Consider the following 18,338-nt stretch of genomic DNA (forward strand, 5'->3'; position numbering starts at 1 on the left):
CATCACTAATGTCAAGAACTGAAAAACTTTTGGATTATTTAAGGAAATTTATACAGTGAATTAAACATTTTCAAATATATAATACTGTATTAGATTGAGACACTAAAGCAAACTAGGTAGGGTATAAGACTTTGGGCTTTATTCAGACTTGGGAATAGAGAGAGATATCTCTCTCAACTGATCATCTTGGTGAAACCATGCTGCACTGCAGGTGGGGCAGATTTAAAATGTGCAGATTTAGATTTGGGAGGAGTGTTTCCAAACTGACATCTAAATTGTAGAGTAATAATAAAGCTGTGCAGTATTTGTGGGCTACATGCAAAAGCAGCCAGTATTTACCCTACAGTAAAAAAATGTATGTATTTACACCCCTTGCATTGCAATATGGTTTGTTCAGGTTCACAGTTGAGAGAGATATCTCACTCTATTCCCAAGTCTGAATTAGGCCCTTTGTTTTACAGCAAATACAGTGTAAATATACTAGACCATGGAGTTATGACAGGTGGCTTCTATAGACATTGTCCCTAGTACAATATTGAATGATTGAGAGACAGATGGGCTCTATTATCTTTTGTCAATGTTACAGTATATATTTGTAACAACTGCTGATGCTGCCTAATTTGCCACTGAGCATTATTTATTTGGTGAATCAGGACAGATTTAAAAAATAATTATCTTTCAGTAAATCTTTAAATTTCATCAACATTGGTTGCCCCTCTCTAGATACAATTAGGGATGTTGTAGAAAAAAATTGTACAGATTTAATTATGTTAAAATAGTAAAGAAATGTATTTCATATGTTCAACTTCAAACAGGTAAATCATTATAATTTTTTTTTTTAATTTAATATACTGCATAAACCAATAATGTAAAATTTGCCATGGAGACACATATTTTGCCATGGATTAGACCCCTTTCTGTGACTGATATCATGAATTCAACATTTGAATATTAGGTGTAAATAAATAAAATTATATGTTTTTTTATATTATTCTTTTATGTTTACTAGTTAATAAATAAAATAAAAAATAATCAAAAGTAATTTATTAAAAATAAATGTACATGAATGTACATATTCTAACAGACTATTTTAGCTACAGTAATTGCGTTCCCTAAATGTGAATATGCAGTTATATAAAATGTATTCAATTCTTTATAAGTTATCACTCGAAAATCAACAGATGTTTAATAAGATTGCAAAATCAAACTCAAAACCATTGATCACTTTGTTAAATTGATTCTCAACCTCATTAATATTATCTAATGTTGTTTAGTACATTGCCTACAGAAGGATACTTAAAACAATTAAAAGTTAAAAAGAAGGGCTAAAAAATGGTGCATGGTTTAAACTTAAATATTAATTAGATTTTGGAGAATAATATGTACAACTTGGAAGAGACAAGGGCATGGATGGACATTATTTCAATTTTAAAAAATACAAAGGTTTACAACAGGATTCAGAAGGAATGTCATTTTAAAAGATATAAGAAGAAGAGCACACAGTGTTTAGTTCTGAAAAGTTCTGAAATACTATTTGAAAATTTTTCAATAAAAGAATAATATATGTGTGATACAAACTCATACTGATACAAATGAAAAACAAAATTAAAGTAGTTTAAATTTGCTTGGAATAAACAGATGTCTATTCTGAGTATAAACTAGAGCAGACAAAAATATTAATACATTAATCAATTGTTCTATTTTTTATCATGTATCATTATTTTCTGTTTCTACATTATTTATGCTGTTTCCTTGCTGGATATGTAGATATCACTATTGACCACAAGAGGGCAGACTTGTCATCCAATCATTTATTTCAGCTATAGCAGTGGAACTGCTTATGTCAGCTTCACACTCTCCTCCCCCTGGCTCAGTGAATCACCCTCCCATCTTTCCTCTCACACAAAGAAGAGCTGCTGCTCTGATGAGAACCCTGTGGATGTTTTATTTCTATGGATGGATTGATTTTTGCGGAGGAAGGAAGATTGAATACATAACCCACATGCATTTTGGATGATACAGGATCTTTATGACACCAAATAAGAAAAATTTTTAAGATATGGACATCAGAGGCTCCTTTCAGTGTTGGAAATTGCAAGTAGTGTTTTCCTTTCTCCTTTGTAGCTGGGGCTGGGTCTCTGGGCAGCTTCATTATTCTGTTGCTGAGGAGTCTGAGCCAGGGATATTGGTAGGAAATGTAGCTCAGGATCTGGGTATAAAACGTGCAGATCTCTCTCAGCGCAGGTTACATATAACATCTGACAATGATCACAAATATTTTGCTGTAAATAAGGCAAATGGAGGTTTGATTGTGAATAACAGGATTGATAGAGAGACTCTGTGTGGTTCTAGTCTGAGCTGTTTGCTGCATTTGGAGGCAGCTGCTGAAAATCCTTCAGATCTTTTCAGTCTAGAAATAGAGATTCTGGATATAAATGATAACTCTCCGACTTTTTTATCTAATAATCGCACTATTAAGATTACAGAAGTGTTTACAAGTCCTGGTGCATTGTTTGACTTAGAAATTGCAGAGGATTTAGATGTTGGTGATAATGGTGTCAGTCACTATACCTTAAATACAAATCCTTATTTTTCATTGTCTGTGAAGTCTCTTAAAGACGGAACTCTCATTCCTCAGCTGATATTAGAGAAGACGTTAGACAGGGAGGAAAAACAAGAGCATAATCTCATTCTCACAGTTACTGATGGTGGAGAGCCGGCCAGATCAGGGTCCTGTCACATAACAATACATGTATTAGATATTAATGATAATGCACCAGTTTTTAATCAGTCAGTTTATAAAATCAGTATAAAGGAAAATCTCCCTGTAAATATTGTTATATTAACTTTAAGAGCAATAGATCTGGATGATGGTGCAAATGGGGAAATTCAGTATTTCTTTGGTGATCACACATTTAAATCTGCCAGAAAATTATTTGCCTTAAATGAAGACAGTGGAGAGATTTATAGTAATGGTATTGTGGATTTTGAAGAAAGGAATTTTTATGAATTATCTATTAAGGCAGTAGACAAAGGAATTCCTAATCTGCAAGGGAACTGCTTAGTGCAGGTGGAAATAGAAGATATCAATGACAATTCCCCAGAAATTACATTTACTACAGTGACAAATGATATTCCAGAAAATGCTCCACTAGGAACTGTTGTCGGATTTGTTAATGTGAGAGACAAGGATTCTGGAAAGAATGGAGAAATACAGCTGGATATGTCACCTAATCTGCCTTTTAAAATCACACCAAATAAAAATCGTTACTCATTGGTCACAGATAGGAATCTGGACAGAGAGAAAATCCCCCAATACACTATTGAGCTTACAGCCTCTGATTTAGGGTCTCCCCCTCTGTACAGTAAGACAACTGTTATTCTCAGTGTCTCCGATATTAATGATAATGCACCAACATTTACACAGGCTACTTATAATGCTTTTATCAAGGAGAACAGTGACCCGGGTACTTTCCTATGTACAGTATCTGCTATAGATCTAGATGAGGGTGATAACTCTGATCTGGTTTACTCTATAGCTGAGAGCCAGATAGACGGTTCCTCTATATCTTCTTATGTTTACATTAATACTAATAATGGTAATATATATGCTCAGCGTTCCTTTGACTATGAGCACATCCAGGTTTTACAAATCACCATAAAGGTAGAAGATTCTGGATCCCCAAAGTTATTTTCCACTGTCCCTGTCTTTATATTCATTTTGGATACAAATGACAACTCCCCCACCTTGCTGTATCCAGAACACTCTGATGATCTCATTGTTCAAGAGAGGATTCCAAAATCTACATCTGCTGGTTATTTGGTGACAAAACTCTCTGCAGTGGATCTGGACTCTGGTCACAATGCCTGGTTAGTCTTTAGTCTCAGTGACGCTGCCAATTCCTTGTTATTTCATGTGTCTAAGTATACAGGAGAGGTTAGAACTGTACGAGGATTTCAGGACACAGAAAATACAGAGCAACAACTTCTCATCTCTATTAGTGACCATGGGAATCCTCCTTTATCAGCGACAGTCACTGTACTTATTACTATAGCAGATGAGGTTGCAGTAGAAACACCCAAATCTGGTCATTTTATCACAAATTCCAAGCCCCCATCAGATATGACTTTGTATTTAATTATTTCCCTGGTGGCTATCAGCTTAGTGTCACTTGTTACATTCATTATATTATTGGTGAGATGTCTGAGGAGAGACAGTTATGATTACAGCAGCAGCTGCTGCTTTCTTAGTGGTTCCCAATCCAAACCCTACACAAATCAGTATCAGCCGGCTCTTTACCTGAACACTGATGGAACCTTAAAGTACATGGAGGTCAGGATGGTTCCCCCAGGGACCCAAGGACAATGTTACCCAACTAACTTTCCCCCAGCCCCTGATCATCAGGATTTCAGTTATATGAAGTCTCTGGATTTTCCCCAATTTAAAGATATGGCTAAAGGCACCGATAATCCCTCAGATATGAGTTGCGCAAATGACCCAGACAAGGTGAGTTATATTGGAAATTTGGAATACTTCTTCCTTAAAGGATTAATTTTTTATACAAATTATGTTATGTGTGATATTTGAAGGTTAATGATATGTAACAGGAAACCTACAGTATATTGCTACTGCTGTCATTACTTTTCACTAATAATACTAGATATGCAATTAATAAAGTAGATGGTCCACGTGCCACATGGTAATGAATTGATAAACTCCTAACCTTTCCTTATTTTATATGTAAATAAAAAAGCTATCATTCTATCTATCTATCTATCTATCTATCTATCTATCTATCTATCTATCTATCTTTATTCTTTTACATTTTATTTCTTTAGATTGTAATCAATTAGTGATTTATTAGAGTAACACAATAAGGTGGGAACACAGAGGTGATTAAAATCACCATTGAAGGAAAGATCACCCATATTTGCACTAATATTAGATAGTGTTATGGAATTGTAGTTGTCAACACCTATATTAGTGTATATACTGTATATAGTTTCTTTTTAGACCTAGTTTCACATCATTAATTGGTAGTTTGGTATAATTACCGTAAAAATAAATAAATATAGCACTAAAAAGAGTTATTTCCCCATAATAGGTTAATTAATCGTAGTTAGATCATGGGGTATGTTAAATTGAGGACCTTAAGTTTTATGTAATATATGTGGGTATATGAACCTATCGCAAGCAATTCATCAAAGACACATTACATAATTGGATTGATTTTCGGCACATGGAGCACATAATTCCAGTAGAACATACTGAAGAAATGTGTAGTTGTGCCTGAAAGTGATGAACGTTAGAGTACTAGGGAACATAGGTTGCCTAGGTAACGGAAGAATTCAGACGTTACCTAGGGATCTAGTGGAATGCAGGCACCATCCACAGGCAGTAACAGAGGTTTGCGGGACAAATAGCATGTTCCAGATGACTGGATGTCAGTGTGGAGCGCAAGTGTATCCACAGGTAATAGTGTGGAATGCAAGCGTGTCCACTAATTGTGATGGAGGCGGTGAAGACATAATGGAGATTCATAAGGTACGTGGGCGGCTCCGGTCTCATAAGTTACAGTTTGGAATGCAAGCGCGTCCACAGGCAGAGAACATTGGGTGAACACGAGTGAAGGATTATGGGAGCCCAGTCCCAAAACCGTAGGTGTAGGTTTTTTGACATTACGGGATCCTTTTAAGTCATAATCATTCTCTTGAGAACGATAAATTGGATTTAGTTATGGGAAACATCAATAGGAAGTAGAGACAAAATGTCTTAGTTCATAGTTTAGGACTAAAAGGTCTAGTAATTACAGGAAGTGATGTCATCACCCAGGGGGGAATATAAGGGAGTTTAGATTGGAAGCACAGCATGTACATGCACTTGCCATTTTGTTGAGATCATGATACCAGGAGTCTTTTTGTAAGTAAATCATTGATTATATTTCTTTCTCTATGCTGGGTAAATTCTTTATATGGACCACAGCTATTTAATATATGGATCATTAGTGTTTTTTATGGTCTTGTAACCATTGTGATATTTTATTGCTATGTTGTTTGTTTATAAGGCTGTAATAGTCTGATGGTCATCGGATTTAGTCTATATATATATTTATATATTATTATTTATAGCCCCTTGGGAAAAATGGAGCCCTGTGGGAGAATATTATTAGAAAGTTTATTATAACTAATTATAGATCTCTTAGTGATATTATGTAATGCATATTATCAATATGATTTTTTATTTATTTTTAAATGAATTAAAATGTTCTGAAGTACTAGGTTATGTAATTTTATGTGGTAGTAGATTTTTTGTGGTAGTAGATTTTTTATATGAATAGTCCAATTGGATTTTTTGATCCACCAATTTTTGTTATTAAATTAACACAGGGTACGACTTGAGAAATTGTAAAATTTATGAACTTGAACTATTTCAGAATTTTTCAACAAAGTTTGGTATGTGTAAATATGTTTTTCATATATATTTTTCATGTTTCCACATTGCTGGATTATTCCTGAATTTAGTCTATTGAAGACTATAATTTATATCTCGCACCATCAGTCACCCATTATTGTTGTCTTTATTTAACCACTTAACTGACGATTTTTTCCCCCAAAAACGCTCATAAATTGTTGTTTTTATGATTGAATTAGCTCAAGAAGATCTATTTGAAACTTATCCAAAACAATTTTATTAAAAAAAAAAGTTTTACAGGTTGAGTCTCCCATATCCAAATATTCCAAAATACAGAATATTCTGAAATACGGAATATTTTTAGCATGACTACGAAAGTGAAACTTTTGATTTCCGATAGTTTTATGTACACAAACTTTGTTTAAAGCACACCATTATTAAAAACATAGTATAAAATAACATTTAGGCTGTGTGTATAAGGTGTAGATGAAACATAAATGAATTTCATTTATGTACACAAACGTTTTTTGATGCACAATATTATTAAAAATATTGTATAAAATTACCTGCAGGCTGTGTGTATAAGGCTTATATAAAACATAATTGCATTCTGTGTCTAGATTTGGGTCCCATTCCCAAGATATGTCATTATGGTATGCAAATATTCCAAAATACGGAATATTCCGATATCCAAAATACCCCTGGTCCCAAGCATTTTGGATATGGGAGACTCAACCTGTATATATATTTTTTTAAAACAGAGTATACCATAAAAATAGCAATTTATATGGTATACTGTAGTGATGACCATTGATGGCTGTACAATTAATGACTACTTACTTTAAACAATCGATGGTTTAGTTCCACATAAAATCAATTTTGTTCCCGATGTATCAGAGAAATTGAGAGTAAGTATTGGGGAAATCGAGAGTAACAATGATCAGGAGTGACCGGGGGAAATAGGGATATAGGGACTTGGGATGGCCTCCATTGATGGTGTACTATCGATGATTTGCACCCCCTTGATAGCCACTACTGCTGGGGTTACAGTGGGCCAATCAAAAATGAGGAAGGGGCTTAGCAGGGGCCAAGGGCGAGGATAAGCTCCATCCTGTTGAGGAAAAAAACATCAGCCCCCACTCATACATTTATGGCAGAGAAGCATTGGTTCCCTGCCATCGATGGCACATAACCAATGGTTCTCTGCCATCGATGGCAGATAACCATTGGTTCTGTACTATCATTGGGAAAACTAGTTATCAGCCAACCACCATTGATGTTTAAAAGCATCGATGGTCAATGGCTATCCCCAGGGACTGCTATTATTCAGTGAGTGGAAACAGGCTGACTTTTCCCGTGGGTGCTGCCTGCCTGAGTATAATGTACAAACTGTGGGGCTGGCTTATACCCCGGTAGCTGCTCTCTCTGAAAGTACAGTGAGAGGGGGCACTTGCAGCCTGTTTCTCCCGGCCAATGTGGTTCACTGCAGCTGCCGGAAAATGTGTAGAGGGAGGCATTGATGGCAGCGTGTTTCCCCGGGGGCTGCTTCTCCCTACAGCTGTCAGGTTCAGTGAGGGTAGAGGGGCTAATATCAGCATGTTTCAGTGGCAGCTGGTTCTCCAACTGGTTCTTCTGCAGCTGCCGGGTACAGAGAAGTGGGAAATGATGCTGGCAGCTTGTTTCCCAGTGGCTGCGTTACCCTCCAGCCGCCGGGTACAGCAAGGGGGAGGCGCCAATGATAGCCTGTTCCCCTGGTGGCTGTTTCTCCCACCAGACACAGGCTACAGAAAAGGGGGAGGTCCCGCTGACATTGTTTCCCCAGCGGCTGCTTCTCCCTGCAGCCGCTAGATACAGAGAAGAGGAGGCACCGCTGATAGCTTGTTTCCCCACCGCCGGGTACAGCGAGGGTGGAGGCACCGATGACAGCCTGTTTCCCTCAGTGGCTGCTTCTCCCTGCAGCTGCCAGGTCCAGAGAAGGGGGAAGTGATGCTGGCAGCTTGTTTCCCAGCTGCTGCGTTACAATCCAGCCTCCGGGTACAGAGAAGGTGGAGGTGCTGCTGACATCGTTTACCCAGCGGCTGCTTCTCACTGCAGCTGCTGGGTACAGAAAAGAGAAGGCACTGCTGACAGCTTGTTTTCCCATGGCTGTGTTTCCCTTCAGCCACCGGGTACAGCAAGGTAGGAGGCGCTGATGACAACCTGCATCCCCTGGCAGCTGCTTTTCCCTCCAGCCGTTGGGTACAGAAAAGGGGGAGGTGCTGCTTACATTGTTTCCCAAGCAGCTGCTTCTCCCTGCAGACGCTGGGTGAGAGGTGTCACCGGGCCGCCAATCAGTGGTGATCAGCACCAGCCCGAGGTGAAAGCTAGAGGGATGGGGAGGTCCCTGTAGGACAGGCGGCTGCTGGAAGATTCACTTCCTGCAGCCGCCTACTGGCCATTTCTGACTGGTCATATCAGATACGACCATGTCAGGTAAAGCCCAGTCTGGTATGGTCGTATCTGATATGACCATGCCAGGCAAGTAGTTAAGGATATACCCCTGAAGCTCTTATAAGGATGAAATGCATTGGGTCACTTAGTTGATTGAACTGTTCTTTTGTGGGTGAACATTTACCAATAGATGAAAAAGGATGTTATCAGATGTAAGCTGACTACCTATGTTTTAAAATGTTTACGTGCATAAATAAATATTTTATACTACTAATGTTGGCCTTTGGGCTTCTTTTTTCTGGGTGTTTTTGGTGTGGGTGTTTTTTAGCACAACCCAAAGAATGGATTGTTTCCTTGGAGTACTGTCCTACAGACATTGTCCTCCAGTGAAGAGCAGTGGTGGTTTCTACAGATAAGCTCCCTAAAAACGGATTACAGCTTCCATTTGAACAATCATCTGAATCTTATCTATCATCAAAGAAGGATTATATCTGACTTTTAAAATACCAGTGTGGCCCTTTTTGGGCATATGTGGTACTGTCCTCTTAAAAAAAAAATTTAAATAATATTTTTGAGTGCCCTTTTTTTCTTTGCTTATATATATATATATATATATATATATATATATATATATATATATAAATATAAAATTTTGTTTTACTCCTTTAGTAAAAACTAAATATTATTAGGGTTTTTCTTACTTAAAAAAAAACATGTACTTTGCATATGTGTGTAGTGCCTCAGTGATCCAATTTTCTTGAATTTTGGTACATTTCATATTTTTCAACAATTACGCTTAGACAGCCATCAGTATCTCATAGATGATAGAGGATTCATACCCAAGATAGTCGGTCAGGGAGTGAGGCAATACTAATCTTTAGACTGTTATAGAAGCTTGACCTTAGAGATCTATTAAAGTGCTACTGATTGGTTGTAGCGAATTTAAGTGCAGTGAAGCTAATAGGAAATGTTAGCAAAAATTCTGGTGTGTATAAATACTAGAACCATTTTTAATTAGTTTGTCAAATCAAAGCAAAATTTTGAATTTCTTGTAGGAAATTCTTGAACCTTTGCAAGTTTGAAAGATGTCTATTATGATTGAATTTTGGTGTCCATGGAGTGCCCACAAATTAGGTGTAACATATTATTTGAATGCCCATAAAATATGGGTTCTGAATGCAATGAAAATATTGGACAAACACACTGGTTGTATGCCTGACATTTTCAATGAGTGCTTTAAAGTTTACTGTATTTTAGGCTAAGTTGCAAGCAATCTGGCTCCAAATCATGTCTCAGAAATTGGGTTGGGACAGACCCCCCAGATCTTCATAAATGGATATCTTTAGATAATGGCATGGTTAACCATGAGAGATATCTCTATACAAGCAGAAATGTGCTATCCAATTATGACAAGCTCTGGTCTAGGTGGTACAAATCTAGATTTGGTAATTGTGTTGAGGTTACCCCATGGATAGATAACACATGTTGATTTTATTTTATTGCAGTTATAATATAATATTATATATATATAAATATGGATTTTCTTGCGCTCACTGTATACTGCGGAGATCTGACCCTGTTGCCCTCCGTCAGGAAGATGATGGTAACCATTATCTTCTACACATAGTCACACAATCGGCAGCACTCGGGGATTTAAAAGACACAACAGACCACCAGGTAGCAAAAGCCAGCGTTTCAATGCTGGCGCATTTTGCCCTGATGAAAATGCGCCAGATTTGGAATGATGGCTTGCCTCCTGGTGGTCTGTTGTGTCTTTTAAATCCCTGAGTGCTGCCGATTGTGTGACTATGTGTAGAAGATAATGGTTACCATCATCTTCCTGATGGAGGGCAACAGGGTCAGATCTCCGCAGTATACAGTGAGCGCAAGAAAATCCATATGCCGATTGTGTGACTTTAGATATATATATATATATATTTTTTTTATTATTATTTATTTAAAATTTTTGCTTGGACATTGGTTATTTTTATATAGGGTTTATCGCATTTCATGTAATGTACACTTTTAGCGACCCCCCGATGTGATGCCCGATGGTGCCAATGAATGACATATAGGGCGTCTGGTACACACTGCACAGACTAGTGACTGACTGCTCGATATGTGACCTAGCAGCTGGGTTACTCCATCATCCATGGTTGAACAACCCTGATGTCAGTCAGCGAGGGTGCGCATAGTTAGCACATACTAGAAGATGTGTCCGATATGTCAGCCCGATCCAGATCATCTGGTGTGCACCCACCATTATTTTTATTTGTGTCAGTTTTTTGTTTATTTTTATTTTAATTTCTTGTTAGTGTTATGAAAATGTCAAAATCAGTAAAATACATTTGATCTAATTGAAAGTGGACATCTATTCATTTCTACTCTCTAGTACTCATCTACATTATTCTTATAATGTTGAACACAGTGCTTTTATGTTGTCTATATATGAGGTTAGCCTATGTCAGGATAATGGTGGCTTTCCACTGGCTTGACTAGCTAACCGTAGCTTATCCTACAGTGTGGACTATCTTCCAAAAAAAATATATAGCTTCATTCGGCGACAAAGAGGCATGTTTAAAGCTTCTCAAAAATGCCACAATGGTTATGATTTTACTTTAGTTTTTAGATCGTTATGAGATTATGAAATAAATAAATACATATTAATCAAATGCATTTATGCATATATAAATCATGTGCATATGTTTAAGTTGGAGTATTTAATGTATGCATAATTACATTTTTAAAATTGATAAGGTTTATGATTAATTTACACTGTATCAAAAACCCAATGTAGCATCATGAATATAAGCCATATTATGTATAGAAATATGTAAATTTGAGTAATATTTTAAGGAAAACATATGTGACTACTGTTTAATTATGCTCCTGTATGAGGATCGGTCTGTGCTTACACTATAGTATCCTTTGTGCTTTGAATGAGGACACCTCCAATATACTTCCATAAAGTAATATGTAATATGTAATATTGCATAGCTTTTCATTGTGTTACACTTACTATGCAACATGCCTAAAACATATTGTAAATGTTTACATGGCTGGGTGTACAGTATGCATTTTATAATGTATCATTCTATTCTGAGCATATCAAAATGTTCTCTGATTATTGAAAAACATCTGGAAGATTATCTTTACCTTCTGATCAATTGCATAGCACTGTTTCAATGCAATTGGCCGGATTCTGCAATCCGCGCTATATATTGGCATAATAGGTCTAAATCACTGGTGGTAATTAATTAACTAATTAATTAATTCACTGGTGGTAAGGCTTTCATATTCGGCCAATTCAAAACATACACAGACATAGAAATACACATACTGTTTATTTGTATACACAGCCTGTATGTACATACATACAGTATCTAGGTGGTCTATTCATGTAGTAGCGAAAAGCCCTGTTTCACTAAGCACTTCAGAAAATAGGGCTTTTCACTGCTTCATCATATTTAAGAAGAAGTAGACCCTGGAGAAGTCTAATATTTTTCCAGTGGTGCCCCTGATTAGTGTTAGAATTACCTCCCCATAGACTAGTATGGAGAGAGCGAATCATTGAAGAACAGAAACTTCTTGTATGGTTCCATCTCAATTTAATTTCACCATCTGGAAATGGCGAAATGAGCTAAAGCGTACCTCGCTGGGGGGTAGAGGAATAGTAAGGTTCACAGCTCCTTCTCCCCTGCTCTACCCCGTGAGTTCAGCACCAACCCTGTGATGTGGGCAGACTCTGGTGTGCAAGATACTTCTGGCACATGTGCAGTGTGCAGAAGACTTACCGTTCACACTCTATTACAGTCTCAGTGCTGCTTGTCAAAATCACAGAGGGAGGTTATTGCTGGACAGGTAAGTATTAATGAATGGCTACATAACACTAATATATATCTCATCACTATGATGTGATAATGATGTAAAGTGGTAATTACTGATAGCCAGTTCATGTTCAACATGAACAGAGCCCTTTATATTTAGCTATAGTTTTATAATATATAAATAAAATATAGCTGGGATAGATAATTAATAAAATTGCAATAGCAAAATTACAACCATTATCTTTTTTTCAAAACTATTTTCACCTTCCTTAATATTACTTATTTTTATTTAGCTGGGTACAGTTCATTGCCTACAGATATAATGTTATATAATGGAAAAATGTGGCATAGCTATATAATGAGAATTGTGGCATCAAATATGTTCTGCTTGGAAGAAACAAATGTCAGTTGGGAAATGGTTAAAATTTTGAATTACATAAATTCTAATAGTACAAGGGGATTCTAGACTATTCTGGAGGGCAAATATCAAATTCTCCAAAATAATACAGTGTTAATGGGTGAATAATTCAGAAATAACATTACAATATAGTATTATTTCTGAAACAATAGTAGATCCTATAAACAAATTTCCATATATTAAGTAAACTCAAAAGTAAAAAAAAATACTTTTAAAAGACAAAAAGGTCTTCTTTGAGACTAAACTTGTGAAATTTGAAAGAAGAAAAAATAATAAACGGATCATTTAGCTACTGTACAGTATATATTTGTTTGTGCTATGAAGTTAGCACTTTTGACCAGGAGAGGGCAGACTTGTCATCCAATCATTTATTTCAGCTACAGCAGAGGATCTGCTCATATAAGCTCCACACTCCTCCCCCTGGCTCAGTGAATCACCCTCCCATCTTTTCTCTCACACAAAGAAAAGCTGCTGCTTCAATGAGAACCCTGTGGATGTTTTATTTATATGGATGGATTGATTTTCTGGGGGGATGGAGGACTGAATATATAACCTACATGCATTTTGGATAATACAGGATCTATATGACAGCAAATTTCAAGAAAATAGATTAAGATATGGACATCAGAGGCTCCTTTCAGTGTTGGAAACGGCAAGTAGTGTTTTCCTTTCTCCTTTGTAGCTGGGGCTGGGTCTCTGGGCAGCTTCATTATTCTGTTGCTGAGGAGTCTGAGCCAGGGACATTGGTAGGAAATGTAGCTCAGGATCTGGGTATAAAACGTGCAGATATCTCTCAGCGCAGGTTACATTTAACATCTGACAATGATCACAAATATTTTGCTGTAAATAAGGCAAATGGAGGTTTGATTGTGAATAACAGGATTGATAGAGAGATCCTGTGTGGTTCTAGTCTCAGCTGTTTGCTGCATTTGGAGGCAGCTGCTGAAAATCCTTTGGATCTTTTCAGTCTAGAAATAGAGATTCTGGATATAAATGATAACTCCCCGACTTTCTTATCTAATAATCACACTATTGAGATTACAGAAGTGTTTACAAGTCCTGGTGCATTGTTTGACTTAGAAATTGCAGAGGATTTAGATGTTGGTGATAATGGTGTCAGTCAGTATACATTAAATACAAATCCTTATTTTACCTTATCGGTAAAGACTCATAAGGATGGGACTCTCATTCCTCAGCTGATATTAGAGAAGACGTTAGACAGGGAAGAAAAACAAGAGCATAATCTCATTCTCATAGCTACTGATGGTGGGGCGCCGGCCAGATCAGGGTCCTGTCACATAACAATACATGTATTAGATATTAATGATAATTCACCAGTTTTTAATCAATCAGTTTATAAAATCAGTGTAAAGGAAAATCTCCCTTTAAAAACTGTTCTGTTAACATTAAATGCGACAGATCTGGATGATGGTGCAAATGGGGACATTCATTATTTCTTTGGGGACCACACATATAAATCTGCTAGAAAATTATTTGCTTTGAATGAAGACAGTGGAGAGATTTATAGTAATGGGATTGTGGATTTTGAAGAAACTAATTTTTATGAATTATCTATTAAGGCAGTAGACAAAGGAATTCCCAAACTGGCAGGGAACTGCTTAGTGCATGTGGAAATAGAAGATGTAAATGACAATTCTCCAGAAATTACATTTACTACAGTCACAAATGAAATTCCAGAAAATGCACCAATAGGAACTGTTGTCGGATTTGTTAATGTGAGAGACAAGGATTCTGGAAAGAATGGAGAAATACAGGTGGATATGTCACCTAATCTGCCTTTTAAAATCAGACCAAATAAAAATCGTTACTCATTGGTCACAGATGGGAATCTGGACAGAGAGAAAATCTCCCAATACACTATTGTGCTGACCGCCTCTGATTTAGGGTCTCCCCCTCTGTACAGTAAGACAACTGTTATTCTCAGTGTCTCAGATATTAATGATAATGCACCAACATTTACACAGTCTACTTATAATGCTTTTATTAATGAGAACAGTGACCCGGGTACTTTCCTATGTACAGTATCTGCTATAGATCTAGATGAGGGTGATAACTCTGATCTGGTTTACTCTATAGCTGAGAGCCAGATAGATGGTTCCTCTGTATCTTCTTATGTTTACATTAATACTAATAATGGTAATATATATGCTCAACGTTCCTTTGACTATGAGCACATCCAGGTTTTACAAATCACCATAAAGGTAGAAGATTCTGGATCCCCACAGTTATTTTCCACTGTCCCTGTCTTTATATTCATTTTGGATACAAATGACAACTCCCCCACCTTGCTGTATCCAGAACACTCTGACGATCTCATTGTTCAAGAGAGGATTCCAAAATCTACATCTGCTGGTTATTTGGTGACAAAACTCTCTGCAGTGGATCTGGACTCTGGTCACAATGCCTGGTTAGTCTTTAGTCTCAGTGATGCTGCTAATTCCTTGTTGTTTCATGTGTCTAAGTATACAGGAGAGGTTAGAACTGTACGAGGATTTCAGGACACAGAAAATACAGAGCAACAACTTCTCATCTCTATCAGTGACCATGGGAATCCTCCTTTATCAGTGACAGTCACTGTACTTATTACTATAGCAGATGAGGTTGTAGTAGAAATACCCAAATCTGGTCATTTTATCACTAATTCCAAACCCCCATCAGATATGACTTTGTATTTAATTATTTCCCTGGTGGCTATCAGCTTAGTGTCACTTGTTACATTCATTATATTATTGGTGAGATGTCTGAGGAGAGAAAGTTATGATTACAGCAGCAGCTGCTGCTTTCTTAGTGGATCCCAATCCAAACCCTACACAGATCAGTATCAGCCGGCTCTTTACCTGAACACAGATGGAACCTTAAAGTACATGGAGGTCAGGATGGTTCCCCCAGGGACCCAAGGACAATGTTACCCAACTAACTTTCCCCCAGCCCCCGAACAGCAGGATTTCAGTTATATGAAGTCTCTGGATTTTCCTCAATTTAAAGATATGGCTAAAGGCACCAATAATCCCTCAGATATGAGCTGCACGAATGACCCAGCGAAGGTGAGTTATATTAGATTATATGTTCTTTATCTGATTCATTTTATATACTAATTCTAAAGTGTATATACTACATTAGTAATGTAGAAAGTATATGTGTCTTTTTAAACTATATCCTCTCTTAATATGCAAATAAAAACAGTATATGTTTATTTTGTTTTACTCTTTCCGTAAAGTCAAAATATTATTATTTAATTTAAAAAAAATTTAATAGAATTGTTTGCCAAATGTAGGTTTAATATTATTTTTTGCCATCAATTCCTAAATCATATGCATCATAAGTGGGATAGAGGATTAGACAGTTCTGTAGAATCATTTTAGCCAACAAGACATACCAGGTGAAGATGGAAAAAGGCAGCTGTGCCCATTCTTCATACTTTATTTTTGCTCCTACTGTATATATCAATCTTTATTGTGGTAATAAAAACCTGCAAAAAATATGCAGGTGGTCAGCCTGTTTGCAAATGAATTTATAATTTCACAATGCTCATATATTATAATTCAACTCCATCCTGAAAGATGTATTGTGAATGGAGAGTAAAGACATATCTGCACAACCTCAAAAAGACTGTGCTGCCTACTATCATATTTGGACCACATAATTAAAGGGTCCAAAAAGTAAAAAAAAAAAACTTTAATGAGGAATCATTGTTAAACCAATTGTTATCTTTTATATAGTTTAGAACAATTAGGGAACATCATGGATTCAGTTATTTAAAGTAATTAACTACATAATTTGAATGCAGCTAATTCTTTTAAAATGATATAAAATATGTCACTGTTGCATGGACAAATAGCTGTCACCCTAGTAATGTGATAATCTTTCATAGTGAAAAGGCTTTATTACATGTACTTTGCATATGTGGGTAGAGCCTCAGTGCACAATTTTTGGTGCAGTTGGTGCCAAATGTAACTTCATGTTTAAAAAAAATAAATAAAAATACGCTGAGCCAGCCTTCAGTATCTCATATATTATGGGGGATTCTTGCTCAAGAGTGTCGTCAGGGAGCAGAGGAACGGTAATCTATAGATTTTTATAGATAAGCCTGGCCTTAGAGATCTTTTAAAGTGCTGCTGATTGGTTGCAGCAAATTTGAGTGCAATGAAGCTGCTGGGAAATTTTAGGAAGCATACTAATGAATAGAAATGATAGAACTATTTTGAATTCGTTTGTCAAATGAAAGCAAAATTTTCAATACTTGTGTTTGAAATTCTTAAACTTTTATGATCGTGTTTCATGTCCATGGAGTGCCCACAAATTAGGTGTAACACATTATTCGAATGTCCATAAACTCCGAGTTCTGAATGAACACATTGGACTAACACTCTGCTTGTATGCCTGGCACTTTCAATGACTGCCTTCAAGTTTACTGTATTTTAGGTTAATTAGCAAACAAACTGGCCCCAAATCATATTTGAACCATGAACAAATTTGACATCATTGAACTGTCTTGTTCGATCAAATTTTGGACCAGTTTATAGTTAAGCATCTCTACTAAAAAGTTTCCTCTCTGTGGGGGAGATGTTTACTTTGGGCAACTTCTCTACTTTATCTCTCTCCAAGGCTTGATACATCTCCCCTTGATTGTAATAACACACAGGACTGATTAAGAAAAAATCTATCCAAAGTGGAAATTTTTTAATTTCTACTCTCTACTCCTCTTCTTCGTTATTCTAATGGCACTGAACAAAGTGTTTTTATGTTTATCTATGAGGTTAGCCTATTTCAGGATAATGGTGGCTTCTCACTGGGTTGACTACCTAACCATAGTTTATCCTGCTGTGTGGGCTATGGAGAAATATCATGCTGTGACTTTGATCTCATTACATGATCTGATAATTTTCCAAAAATTAAATATGCAGCTTTCTTTGGAGATATAGAGGCATTTTACAGCTTCTCAAAAATGCTTCAATGGTCATGATTTTACTTTAGTTTTTAGATTTGTATTAATTTATTTATTAAATATATAAATTTAATTACATTAATTTTTACAGCTATGAATCATTTGCATATGTGTATATTGGATGATTTATTGTATGTATAATTAAATTTTTAAAATTGATAAGGTGTGTAATTAAATTACACTGTATTAAAAACCCAATGTAGTATCATGGATATGAGGCATATTATATATAGAAATATGTTATCATTAAATTTGAGTAATATTTTAAGTAGAGGTGTGCGCCAA

The 18,338-nt window shown here is 36.3% G+C and overlaps 1 protein-coding gene across 13 annotated transcripts in view; it reads left to right on the forward strand.

Annotated features, from left to right (window-relative positions):
- Nucleotides 1-18,338, forward strand: part of LOC148506021 (protocadherin gamma-B5-like) — a 519,059-nt gene that overhangs the window by 352,309 nt on the left and 148,412 nt on the right. The window contains exon 1 of one of the 13 annotated variants that reach the window (XM_088447401.1): nucleotides 1,930-4,507. The exons of 11 other annotated variants lie outside the window; for them this stretch is intronic. In XM_088447401.1, coding sequence (XP_088303527.1) covers nucleotides 2,060-4,507 — 2,448 coding nt within the window. In that variant the 5' untranslated portion in view covers nucleotides 1,930-2,059. Of the gene's footprint in view, nucleotides 1-1,929; nucleotides 4,508-13,592; nucleotides 16,153-18,338 lie in introns of those variants that run through there. One more of the 13 variants, XM_088447400.1, reaches the window with a different exon arrangement.

Source organism: Taudactylus pleione, unplaced genomic scaffold (assembly GCF_031769625.1).
Source record: "Taudactylus pleione unplaced genomic scaffold, aTauple2 ptg000431l, whole genome shotgun sequence".
Taxonomy (NCBI): Eukaryota; Metazoa; Chordata; class Amphibia; order Anura; family Myobatrachidae; genus Taudactylus; species Taudactylus pleione.